A 12713-nucleotide genomic window follows, 5' to 3' on the forward strand; every position below is an offset into this window, starting at 1 on the left:
GGCAGGAGGATATTGGCTGCAAGGGGCGCGGAGGCTCCTCCCAGAGCCTGGATCCCGATATTTTTGGAGGATTTCTTTTAACTCAGTTACAAACCTTGGTGAAGGGAACAAGTTGCCGCTGTTGCGGAGGCAGAAAGCGCCTCTGCTTGGGAGAGCGCGGATCCCGCTCCTTCTTTCGCCTTCCCCAGACTACCTTGGATGCTTCACCTCACTTGCGGATGAGAGCTGTGCTGCCTATCGGGGGGATCGCTCCTGATTTGGATGTTGCTGTTTCTGTGAAAACAAGGGTTGTAAGGGAATGAGAGGGGAGACAATGAAGGAAAACCGACCGGGAGAGAACGCCAGCCCCAAGCGTTTTCCCGAGAACTGACGGGTGTCTCGGGGCTGAGCGATCCCGTCGGAGGCGGCGGAGGGAGCAAGCCTGCCCGCTCCACGGGGGACTTCCCGGGACCGGCTATTCCCTTCGGATGCGGGCTGGGAAACCTCTAGGAAATTCTCCCGCCGCCCTGCGAAGCCACCATGAATTCAGTGGCTGGAAATAAGGAGAGGATTGCGGTCACGGCGCGGAGCAGAAAATATGGGGTAAGTTGTCGGCGCCCGGGCGGCTCGGAGCGGTGGACGCCACCGTGCCGGGGCTCCTGCTCCTCCCTCCCGGCGGCTGCCGGCGATCGTCCCCCGGCCCCGCGCAACTTCCGCGGTGCGGGGCGGCGGCGGCTCGGGGAGCCCCGCGGAGGCGGGCGCGGCGCGGGGGCCACCGCGGGCGCGGAGCGTCCGAGCGAAACTTGCCGGCGCCGCCGCGCCTCCCTGCCTGACCCGCTGCTCCTTCTCCCGCTCCAGGTGACGGACCCCTGCTCCCCCACCAAGCCCGCCGCCCCCTTCTCCCCCGAGAGCTGGTACCGGAAGGCGTACGAGGAGTCCCGGGCGGGCGGGCGCCCGGCGCCGGAGGGAGCTGGCTCTGCCCTGGGCTCCTCCGGCACCCCGTCCCCCGGCTCCGGCACCTCTTCGCCGGGCTCCTTCACCGGCTCGCCGGGACCCGCCTCGCCCGGCATCGGCACCAGCTCCCCCGGCTCCCTGGGCGGCTCGCCGGGCTTCGGCACCGGCTCGCCGGGCTCTGGCAGCGGCGGCGGCTCCTCGCCGGGCTCGGACCGCGGCGTCTGGTGCGAGCACTGCAACGCCCGCCTGGCGGAGCTGAAGAGGCAGGCACTGAAGCTCCTCATCCCCGGGCCCGTAAGCAGTAAGGTGAGCGCGGGGCCGGGGGAGGCGGGGGGTCCCTGTGCCCGGAGCGGCCCCCAGCAGCCGCCGGGGCTGTCGGCCACCTGGGCTCCCCTCTGCCGCTGTCACCGCTGAGCGCTGTGGGGTTTATTTGTGGTCTCCCCTTCTTGGTCTTGTTCCCTTTTTCCATCCCCTCCTCCTGCCTCATGTGGAGCAGAGAGTGTCTCTGTCTCCGGAGGGCTGCCTGGCTTCAGGGACATCTGTGACAGTCCTTTCAGCACGCTGCTTTTCTCCGTCTCTCATTGTATTGACAGCGGTTCTGTGCTATTTCCTGAGCGCTTTTTTTTTTTTTTTTTTTCGGGGAGGGGGGATAAATAAGGGTGGGAATATTACATTGGAGTCACTGGTCCCTTGCCCTTTTGCTGTCTTTGATTCCTACAGGATGGATTTACTAAACATCCTTAGACTTGGCACTTGGCAGCCAACTTAGTGATAAGGTGTGTACGTAAGGTCTGACGCCAGTGGTTTCTACCTCCATTGAGGGAGAAACCCTCCTGTAGCTCTGGGCTCACAAGAGGCATCAAAATGCTGTGTGAGCCCAAAGGTCACCCAGTGAGGCTGTGGCAGACCAGGGCATTGGACCCAATTCTCCTTCTCTTTTAGCAGAAGGATAACTTGGTGATGCTTCTCTTATAGATAAGTGCCAGATTTATTTATTTTTTTTTTAATTCCCTATAAGGCTTGAAAATACTTGAAGCTGCTGGACCCTGAATGTTGGGTTGAATAATCCTGTGCCTAAAGAGGATGTGTGCATTTCTGACATTTGGTCTCAGGTTTTTAGAGCGGACCAATCCTGAATACAGTTGGAAACCTGCTTTCTGCCTCTCTTGGGGTATTTGTACTTCCAAAGGCATACTCTGAAATTCCTTGGTTTTGTTTTGTTTGGCATTGTTTTTTTCCTGTTTGTTGTGCATATATGATTAAGACTAACAGCCCTAAAGGAGTGACCAGCAGCCCTTGGCTGACCACATACTACTAAAATAGTAAGCGTTGGGTTCCTCCATAGCAACCCCGTGAGCGCTGTGTTGTGAATGGGTCTACAGCTCCTGGAATGCAGTACAATGTAATTTTGTTTGCCTTGTTGGGTCCAGGTACTATCAAATGATAATATTTACTCTTGCACTTCAAAGAGTTTTCATTAGTGGTTACAATAAAGAGGTATCATGGAAAAGAGCCAACTTCTGAGAAAAGGTCCCTGGTATTGCTGTTGTGTTGTACTCTCCATGATTTATTTATGTGCTCTTTGAGAGGGAGTTGGTGCTCTCATGAACAAAAGACTCTAGGGCTGGTTTTTACCTTGTCTCAAGAGCTGACTTGACTGAATTATTCATGAAAGGGAAAAGGTGGATCCACCAAAATTAATAGTGAATTTAACCATTAATACATGGTTGATTCACTGTAAAGTGGCCCTGTACCAAAATCTTGTCGAATTTCAGGCTGTGTGATTTGACAGTAGTTACCAGCTGTGAGTATAGGTGGGAAATTACTGATACAGATATGGGAGCCATTAGAATAACTGAGATTTGGGGTGGAGGGGAGGATAAAACTAACATCAAGGCACAGTGTTAAATAGAAATTGACTGATTTTTAGTTGTGTGAATGTTTGCACAGGGTTCCCTTACTGCACTAGTGATTGATGTTGCCCATCCTAGCCTTCCTGAGAGGTTACCCTTGTGTTTCTACTGTTATTTGTTCTGCTGTTCGCTTAGTTTAGCTGATGGTGTTGGACAGGCCAATCTCTAGCCTTTTGTCCTCCTTACCCATGTTCTTATTTTCTTTTTACACCTCCTTTCCAAACCTTCCAGTTCTGTAGGAGTGCCACTTACCAAAGTGCTATCCAATCTGTGCATTTAGGAGCAAGGGAGGAGGCACAATTAGGTGGTCTTCATGGGCATTGGTGACCCTCTGCCCTGTTTGTTATGCTTGATAGCTCTTGCAGGCTCAATCCTGTTGAGGTACCCCAGCCTTTGGCACACAACTCCCGTCTGTGGTGGGTGCTGCTGGCTGTGACTGTTTGCAGAAGCATCTTTCTCTCATCCTTTCTGGCTTATGACTGTTAACTTTCTGGGCTTGTGATTTTTGCCTTCAGCAGGTGCTACCCAGCAGAGTGAGGTTCTGGGCTAGGTGATGTGGGACAAAAACTTCATGGGTGGTGCTGCTGACTTCTTTGGATTTGTTATACTGTGGTGGTCTTGGAAATTTGCTCTTGCTGATGTCATGGAGTAGCTTTACCAGTGTCTACTTTGAGGAAAGCAAGGTGTTGGCATGGGCTCTGCTAGTTCAGTCAGGGCCTGTGAGCTGCCTCTTTGTGTGCCATAGTAACACTCTGGGGATCCCTTCTGAGGATGAGATGTACAGGGTTTCTCAAGAATGTGGAAACCTGTTGGTGTCTGCCAAAAACTAGCTTTGGTTTGGGTTGAGTCTACAACACTGTTAATGTAGCTGGCATTTTTTCAGGGTCCTGTGAGATCTGCTCTTGATTGCTGCTATGGAAATATGGGGGTTTTTGAGTGTGGAATGGATCCTGTGACTGAGTTAAGTAGAAGAAGGAGCAGATCATATTCCTGATTCTGGGTATTCCCTCAGAGCTTGCAAAGCTGCAGCTCAAGACTGTGGTGCCCATAGGACACAGCTAATTGGTGATATGCCTTTATTAGAACTATTAAATGAAGCATTTAAAATGTATCTGTCATCTTTTAGTCAGCCATGTCTGACATATATTTTGTGTTGTTGCTGTTGAAGACAGCTTAGAAATTTCTATGGTATTATAAGAATAGTCTGTGGCACCTGTTTCCCATTTATGCTGTATTTAGAAATGCTTACGATCTGGGATAGTGTGTGTTGCCGAACAAGCAGAATATGAGAGTATCTGTGTTTTAACGTGTATCTAGTAGCAGATATTGGAATCTGCGGTAACCTATCCAAATGTGAACCTACACTGATGTTTTGGACAGTGTGCAATCATGTAAAGGTTTGTGTATAGCTGTCAAGTGTAGTAGTATACTTAATTGCTTCATAAACAGAGCAGGCTTCGTGCATGAAGCTGTCTACTGAAGCTTTTCATTTGATTGAGAAAAAGCCACACTTAACCTACAGCAAACTGCTTCTGACTAGGTCATTGTTAGTGTTGAGGTGTTTAGCTTTCTGTTTTAAATAGAAACATTCTCTCCTAATACATCAAAAGGATGGAAACTTTGGTGATTTTCTTTTTTTTTTTTTTTTTCTTTTTTTTTTTTTTTTGGTGAGACACAAAGGTGAAGAATATATAATTATAATTACATTATTTTAATTTAGCCATTTAAAATGCCAGGTTCCCTGCCAACAGCAAGAAGAATAGTGCTAAAAGCTTGTTGTTTCTTTTTCCTCTTCTTGTGATACAGATGTGACTTAATGATGTTCAGCAGTTACCTGCATAGAAGGGATTATATTTTATGAGAATTAAATCTTATTGTAACCCCCAAGCGAAGCAGGCCTGTGGGAATTGATTAGCACAGGTGGTTGATATAGTTGCACACTGCAGTTTGTGACTGAGGGCATCTTGGAGCTTTTGGTGCCTGTTGTTGGTGGGGTTTATGTTGCATGATGATTGTCTCAAATTACTAATACAGATTTTTTTTTTTTTTATGCTAAGCTTTTTCTTAGGCTGTATTTTTAGGAGGGCATCAGACAAAGTTCTAGCAGAGAAATTTATGGCATCATACTCCCTATATCAAAATTTGTGTGAAATCCGTTTGCTTTGAATTCAAACCTGTGATATCACCTGTCTTCAATGAGCATTAACCTCACAGGCATCTAACAGTTGAAGAGTTGCTACATGGATGTGTAACAAATTAAATTGTGTGTTAATAATCAATTTAATGCTAATAAGAATGCTCACAAGCTGACGGCTATAAATTTCTTAGTATGGGATTCCAAAAATCCTGAATTCAGCCTTTAAACTGAGGTAATTTGTGTGTGTAAACATGAATTGCTGCTTGGGTATATTGTGATTGGGTCAGGAAGTAAGGATCCTACTATAAATAGTAAAGATGGATAGCACTGATGTTCTTTGGTGGTTTATATTGTGGACTTTCTCTTACCTAAAAAGTCTGTGCTTCTGAGTATAAGAATTGGGTAAATTCTGAGCAGTCTTTTCCTTCCCTCTGAGCACAAGAGGGAAGGAAAGGACTTACATTCAGGGTACAGTTTTGTTTTGGTTTTTTTCACCAATTTACTGGCACTATCTGATTTTTTTTTTTTTTTTTCGCTAACATATTGTGGAATTAGTCTTCTTTTTCAGGGTTGTTTAGTGGTCAACTTACTCATAATTACTAATAATGAAGAAAGCCCTGAAGCTGATGTAATGAAAAATAGGTTTCTGTTAGCTGGTAGCTACTTTAGAAACATTCCCAGTACAGGCAGGACAGTAATGAACCCTTCCTCAAAGCTTAGCAAGTGGCAGAATAATGGAATTTCATTTCTGTCCAGACCTTTAATTTGTGAACAAGCACGGTCAGTCTGTATAGTGACTTAATTCACTGTGCAAAAAAATCTCAGGCACCTAATCATTTCATCCCAACTCATTGTAATGCAGATAGGATTATTGCATTAGAAATGTGATTTTAAATGGCCAGAGGCGGTAATTTGTCAGCATTTGGGAGGATTAACTCCATTAAAGTTTAGGCAACAGCAACCATTCTTTTGTGTTGCATCACAGGTCACATTTAGCATAACTCATCTGCGAATCTCCTTACAGTTGTACGCTTCCTGGCAGAGTTGGGAAACTGAGCTACGTTGCTTGCCCTGGAATTACAGCTGCTTGCAGAGCTCTAGAGGAGACAAACGGATATGCCTCTGCTGCTGATGAATTAATGCAAGCCCTTTTCTAGGAGCAGCTGGAAGTCTTGCTGCTGCAATCCGTGGTGTCAACATGTGAAATAATAGAACTATTTCTTCTGAGCTTGCAAATGTCTTTGAGGTGAGGGTGAAGATGCTGTGTGGTAAAGACTGCTCTTTAGGAAGCTGTCAAAACCATTAGCTCTGCAGCTTTCTCTATGGGATGAAAAAGGCTTGTCATTACTAAGTGCCTTGGAAATTAGAAACTGGCCTATGGTTATATTTAGTGGATTGAAACTATAGTGTTTCCCATGAGAAAAGAAAATACTTTTAGACCATAGAGCTGTTGAGGGTGAAGGGGGAAGTATTGATGAAGTAAATCTCTAGGAAGGAGAAAGATGTTTTTTTTTTTTCTTTTTTTTTTTTTTTAACAAAGACTTGGCTGTGCATCTGAAAACATTGTGTTCAGAAACACAGAGTCAATGCTGAGTCTGTAACTGGCCTCTTCATACTGGGCTGTTATTAAGTGACAAAATGTCTTCAAGGTGCTTTATGCATGCTATGAACGCTGCACTGATGTCCAAAATCACCTCGTATCTTCAGATACGCTTATATTTCCTTGGAAGTAAATGTTGCAATGTCCACAGAAATCTTGTTTAATAAGCATAGAACTTTGGTGTATAGTTTTGGAAGGGGAGAAGGAACAAAGATTGTCCATCTGAGTTCCCCAGACAGTGTTTGAAAAAATGTCACACATTACCAGTGTGGGCCATGGGCATGCACTGGGAGTCACGCCGGCATCAGCAGATTATTAGAACATTGCAGGGCTGAAAGACACGGTGGTTTTGCCACATCAGCAGCACATAGCCTTTGACATCATATAATTGGGGTGCTTCCAAGCACTGAACCTGCAGCCCGCCATCACAATAAACTTGACTGTCATGCTCTACATAATGATGTAGTCAGAACTGCAGCATTTTGTGACATGAGGTCCACGTGTCAAAAGCACAAGAGATGTTCTAAGTTAAATTGCTAGCTTACATCTTACTAGTGTCATCTGTGGCTTGAGAGGCATTGATGTTGTTAAAATGGAGGAGCACAAGCATATGCCTTCCCCTCTTGCCACTGAATAAATAATCCCTTGCCCACAATATTCACTGTTGAAGCTGCAATTCAAGAAGTATCCCGATTGCAGAAAAGCAGATTGTTTGTCAGGGTGTTTTTGCAAATTACAGCTTGCTTAATTCAAATTAAACATACAGAGTCATATCCTAAGAGCAGAAAGTTTAGAAGTGTCTTTCACAGTCTGTCCCAGCATTGGATCAAATTTTCGGTGCCCTGTGACACTGGTGGAAGTCCCAATTAAAGTACTGCTCTTCTAGAAAGCAGTGGTAAAGCAATAACAGCAAGTAGTCTGCTGCGGTCACATGTTGAGACGCTGCCTTGCTCCAGAAGCTTCAGCTTGCACATTTGAAAGACATGGAAATGTTTCATCCAATGCTTCCTGTTAACATGGGGTGGTTATTGGAGCTAGGTTGTTTTAGGTAGTCATACCATGGCTGCACTTAATTTGTAGGTTTATGGAACTCAAATCCCCAATGACTTGTGTTGCCCATTTTTATTTTCAATTACTTTCTATGCAGTCTTCCTACATTAAACCATGTTTGGTTTTGTTTTCTTTTTCATAACTATGAGCATAGTGAAGCTGCTAAGAATTGTTTGTCTCTGGCTTTGAAACCTGAAATATATAATCGGACTTGATACAGATCAGACTTTTTTGTACAGTTGTAATCTCTTTTACCATCTACAACAAGGATATGTATTTGCTAATGCTTCTTTTCCCTCCACTCTCCTCTTTAGAAAATTTTACAGTATAGCTTAGTAATATTTTGAAGAGAGAGTGTTTGAAGTTTCTTTAAGTAAAATCAGACCAACACAAGGCACTTCATAAAGCAGGGAAAAGTTGACTGCACTGTTTTGAACTTCTCATGAAGGCTGTTTGAAACACTGCAAGGAATATCAGAAAGAGAAAATTCTTTCCCTTGTATCACATGAACTATTGCTTCAGTCTGGATCTGAACCTTGCCAGTCTATTGACTTACATGAAATTGACCTTAGTGAGGGCATTTGGACTTCAGGAAAATCAGGAGGATTTAATTTAGGCCACAGCTCTATGTATGATATGCCTCTAACTGGGGAATACTTGCATGCCTTCAAAGCAGCAGGCATGCTGTTCAGGCTGAGCAGGTCTAAGACGTCCTGGCCCCTTGTGGGCTTCCCATGTGCCTTTCTTTTGTCCTCTCCATATGAAGGTCACGAGTTAGCATCACTGCAGGTCTCCTGTGTGAATACATAGTGATTGCTCCCTGCCTTAGTTCTTATAAAAATGATAGATAGTTCAAACACTTTCAATAATGCTTCTTTCTAAACTCAGATCCTTTTGATCAGGGAGTGACTGCTAATACAACAGCAGATGCAAGGAGCCAGTGATCTCTGAGAAAGCTACTGATGAGAGCTGCACAATGCATCCAACTGTAGCCTCCATTGTAACTGGAGTACTGAATATAGGGATTACCTTTTAATTACTTTACAAAAGAGACAGTAAAAGAAAATATGGTACCAGCTATACAAAAGAATCAGTCTTAAGGAATAGATATGTTCAATTTCAGCTTGAATTTATTGTTATGGTGTAAGAATTCAATTTATTTTATTTAAAATAGTACAGCATAGTAAGGCTGTTAAAAACTACTTACTGTTCCAGCATTGGTATACTTCTCAAAGATTATTTTTGTCTTCACCTGTGTTTATTTTTATTGTCTGTCATGGTTTAAACCCCAGGCAGCCGCTCGCTCTCCCCCATGAGAGGTATTGGAGAGAGAATGCGAAGGGTAAAAATGAGAAAACTCATGGGTGGAGATAAAGACAGTTTAATAGGGAAAGCAAAGGCCACACACACAAGCAGAAGAAAACAAGGAATTAATTCACTACTTCCCATGGGCAGGCAGGTGTTCAGCTGTGTCCAGGAGAGCATCCAGGAGGCCCCATCACACGTAACAGTGACTTGGGAAGACAAACACCATCGCTCCACTTGTATTCAGCACAAAATGCTGTCCAAAACACATCCCTATATCAGCCACTGGGAATAAAATTAACTCTACCTCAGCTGAAACCAGCACACTGTCACTAGGATCTTATGTTCAATCTGTATTATTAAATCACATAGTATATGGTTGATCTTGAATTTCTTATATATTATAGAATATTTTATGTTTTCTGGGAGGAAAGAGAAAAGACTTCATTCTGAAGAAATTTCAGACTGGTTTCCTCTTCTCAGCTTTCGTCTGAAACTCTATTTGGTAGTAGTGTTTGCGGGTTTAAAAATAATAAATTGCCAGGGAAATTCTGCTCAAGAGCCCTGAGGAAACCAATGGGGTATTAAACTGGATTTCTTTCGCAATTCATCTTGAAAACAAAAGACTTTCCTCAGAAGGAGCTTGACACTTGTAGATAAAGCATTTGTTAATATAAGATTTTTGTATTCCATGTTTAAAGTTGTCACACCTTCATATTAAACAAAGAAAGGCTGAGTCTGCTCACTTAACTTACAGGCTACATGGTATCTGTTTTGTTAGTGTCTGGTAAATGATCTTATTCAATAGATTTGGTGTTTCAGGTAAAAAGTGTCAAATGCCCTTGAAAATTTACTTTATTATAATAAAAGAATATTCCAAGCCAAAGCGAGTGTGCATCTGGGAAATGCTTTAAATTTCTTGCTGGTGGTGTGTATCAAAGGAACTGTGTCTGCCGAATGTAGGATATCTGTATCCAGTGCAATATGACTGATGTAAAACATCCATCTAGCTCTAGGAAAGTTAGCTTCCTTTTCTGTAGGAAAACTTTAAATTGGGAATACAGTCTGTGTTTTGGCTTCTGAATTACCTTCAACAGGAACTTGCTTTATATGTATTGTTTCTTACAAATGTGTTTTGACCTGTGGGTTTTCTATGATCTGTTAATAGCAAGCCTCTACTCTAACTTACGTTTCCCTATTCTCCCTAAATAATACATACTTTGACACGATCATTTACTTGCACCTGGGTATTCACAACAGCTTCTCTATTCCATGGACTTGCACTGGAACAAAATTCTACTCACATGAATGTTTGGGGAAAAGCAAATGAAAGGAGACTTTGATATCTACTACAGTAAATATTTTCTTTTCCTGAAGAAAAAGTGAAATTTCACAGTGGTTTGGGGGTTTCAACTTTGTTCAGAGCTGTCTGAACAGAGCTGCCTCAGAATGGAGTTAATTTTCCCCGAATTGTGCATGTTTCATTCACCTTTCTCTACCACCCTCAAAATTGGCTGAAGATGAGCAAGGATTCAGGAATACAAACCTTCAGTTTCTGTGGGCCTCTTTGTTGTTCTGGTGGGAATTGCCCATTCCTTTTATCACAGGTATACTTGAAGATATGAGGGTGATTCCTGCAGTGCTGAAGAAGGTGGTTGCTTGGAGTCCATTATTAAAAGCAGGGCAGAACTGGCCTCTGTGTGTTTCTGTCCTGGTCCCCCTAAGTCACCTGGGCGAACTCCTGTCTTACCAAAGCCAAACTCAGACTTTATTATGCTGAAGTTAGTCAGGAGAGCAGACTTCTGCCTGCTAACTGATTGTCTGGATGATTGCATGCTGCTGTGTCAATTGGACATTTTTATTTTTCTGTGCCTCTTGGCTAAATGAACCTCTGACCTCTTAAGTGCCAAATGCTGAAAGAATTACCAGTTTACTCCATCCACCGGATGGACTCCAGCAGAAAGCCTAGTGGGCAATAAGGCAGCCTTGGCTTTAAGCAGGTGCTGAACAGTGAGAATAGAAGTCATTACTCTTCATGTCTCTATTAGATTCACTGCTCATTTAATAGTGATGGGCAAAGAAAAACATTAATATCCTATTCAGCAGCCAAATGCACCAAAGTGGGAGTTGTGACGTGTGTGTTTTCCTCTTTTCTAATGGTATCATTAAAATTTAACAAGTCCTCTAAATCATGTTAGTATTCCCAGGGTTAATATGCTGAGATTGCTGGCAGCATTCCCACAGGAAGAGTTAACAGAGGCTGAGGCTGTGTGGCTGGCATTTGTTGCTCAGAGGGAGGTGTTGGGACTGGAGAAGCCCTGGCACCAGAAAGGCGCAATCAAGTCTTTGGTGACAGGGGACATTTACAAAACACATACATATTCTTTGCTATTTACCTCTCCCTTTTCACTCCCTCCTTGCTTTTTTCTCCCCATTAGCCCTAAAGCTGTCAGTTAGTCTCATCTGCTGTTAGATTTCTAATGGAAATTCTTGACAATAAGCCTGCATACGTGTGAACCTAGCAGGAAGGCATACAAGTGTGCTGGTCGGGGTGAGTGTCAGATTTAAGAGATTGTTAGACCATAGATGGCTTTTACTGGAGGTCGAGAAGGCTAACAAAGTGGGAGATGCAATTAAAATGATATTTGTTAGAAAGGAATAGCTAGCTGTCTGGGCAGACTGAACGTGGGGAAATGATGGGTAGCTGGAAGGCCATTAATGATGGCTTTGTAAGCAGTTCTGCAGCATGGGCGGTAAGCCTAAATCCAGAGCTGTACTTTTAGTATGCCTAATAAAACTTCCTTTTTTTTCCTGGGTGTCAAATCCATTTCTGAATAATGGATTTGACAAAAATTCTCTGGATTTTGGGTTAGCTTTAGAGGTGGGTGAAAGAAGTTATGGTGGGTAAATGAAGAAACTGGCTTTTGGGAGCCTTCTGTATCACCTTGAGAATAAGGCTCTGCTTGATTTTAGAATTGGTCTTTGTAAAGTCATGGATTTCAGTGCTCTGGCAAAGAGTCTGGTGAGGAATATGAGATGGGGCAGGCAACTCCTTGAAATGCTTTCCCATTGTAAATGAACAGCTGTCTTCTGCTTCTTGTAAGGTCTTGACAAGAGCTTAATTATTACAGGTATTTGATTACATCTCTCCTTTGTCCTTTTTTTAAAAAATCTTTTTTCCTTCTTTTTTTTTTTTTTTTGACTGTTGAACTGTTCAGTGTTTGACTTTACAATAATTTTTAATAATTTTGAAAGTTGCAACAAGTGAGGTAGGTACTTATGGCAGACTGGCCAATACATTTTGGTGTCCTAAAAACATAAGCAGCTGTGAGTATAGAAAAGGCCCAAGGAGAAATATGGGGCTTTGAGAGGAAGAATACAAGGTGTGGAGATGGGAATGAAGTTGGTCTAGGCAACAGTGCTTCCATAGGACAGGTGACGTGCTGGGGAAACAGGGAGAAATTGGTAGTAAACTTGGGTTCTGTAAAAGCCTGACCTCACTTCAAAATTTTGCAGAACTTATTCCTATGAAGGTTGTTTTGTTTTTCCTTAAAAAAGATACCCCTAAAATTTTTTGTCTCTCAGCCCATCCCTCTTTCTTAAAACAGAAATCAGCAAGCAGCCAGAAGAGTAGAAAGCATTAACTCAAAGCTGTTAATGCACTTGAGTATTGTTCATTCTGAAATTTATTTTTTTATCCAAAGGCTAAGGTGCTGGTGAGTCCTGTGATCTAAAGATGTGACTGGGGTTTCTTTCTTACACCTAACTGATTTGT

The 12713-nt window shown here is 43.3% G+C and overlaps 1 protein-coding gene across 1 annotated transcript in view; it reads left to right on the forward strand.

Annotated features, from left to right (window-relative positions):
• Nucleotides 1-519: 519 nt before the first annotated feature.
• KIF26B (kinesin family member 26B) overlaps nt 520-12713 on the forward strand; it is a gene marked incomplete at both ends in the record, with an annotated part of 277666 nt that continues 265472 nt past the window's right edge. Inside the window, 2 exons of the mRNA XM_082276851.1 lie at nt 520-582; nt 838-1239. Of these exons, the coding sequence (XP_082132977.1) occupies nt 520-582; nt 838-1239 (465 nt within the window). The remainder of the gene's footprint in view (nt 583-837; nt 1240-12713) is intronic.

This window comes from Coloeus monedula (genome assembly GCF_965178545.1).
Source record: "Coloeus monedula genome assembly, chromosome: 2".
NCBI lineage: Eukaryota > Metazoa > Chordata > Aves > Passeriformes > Corvidae > Coloeus > Coloeus monedula.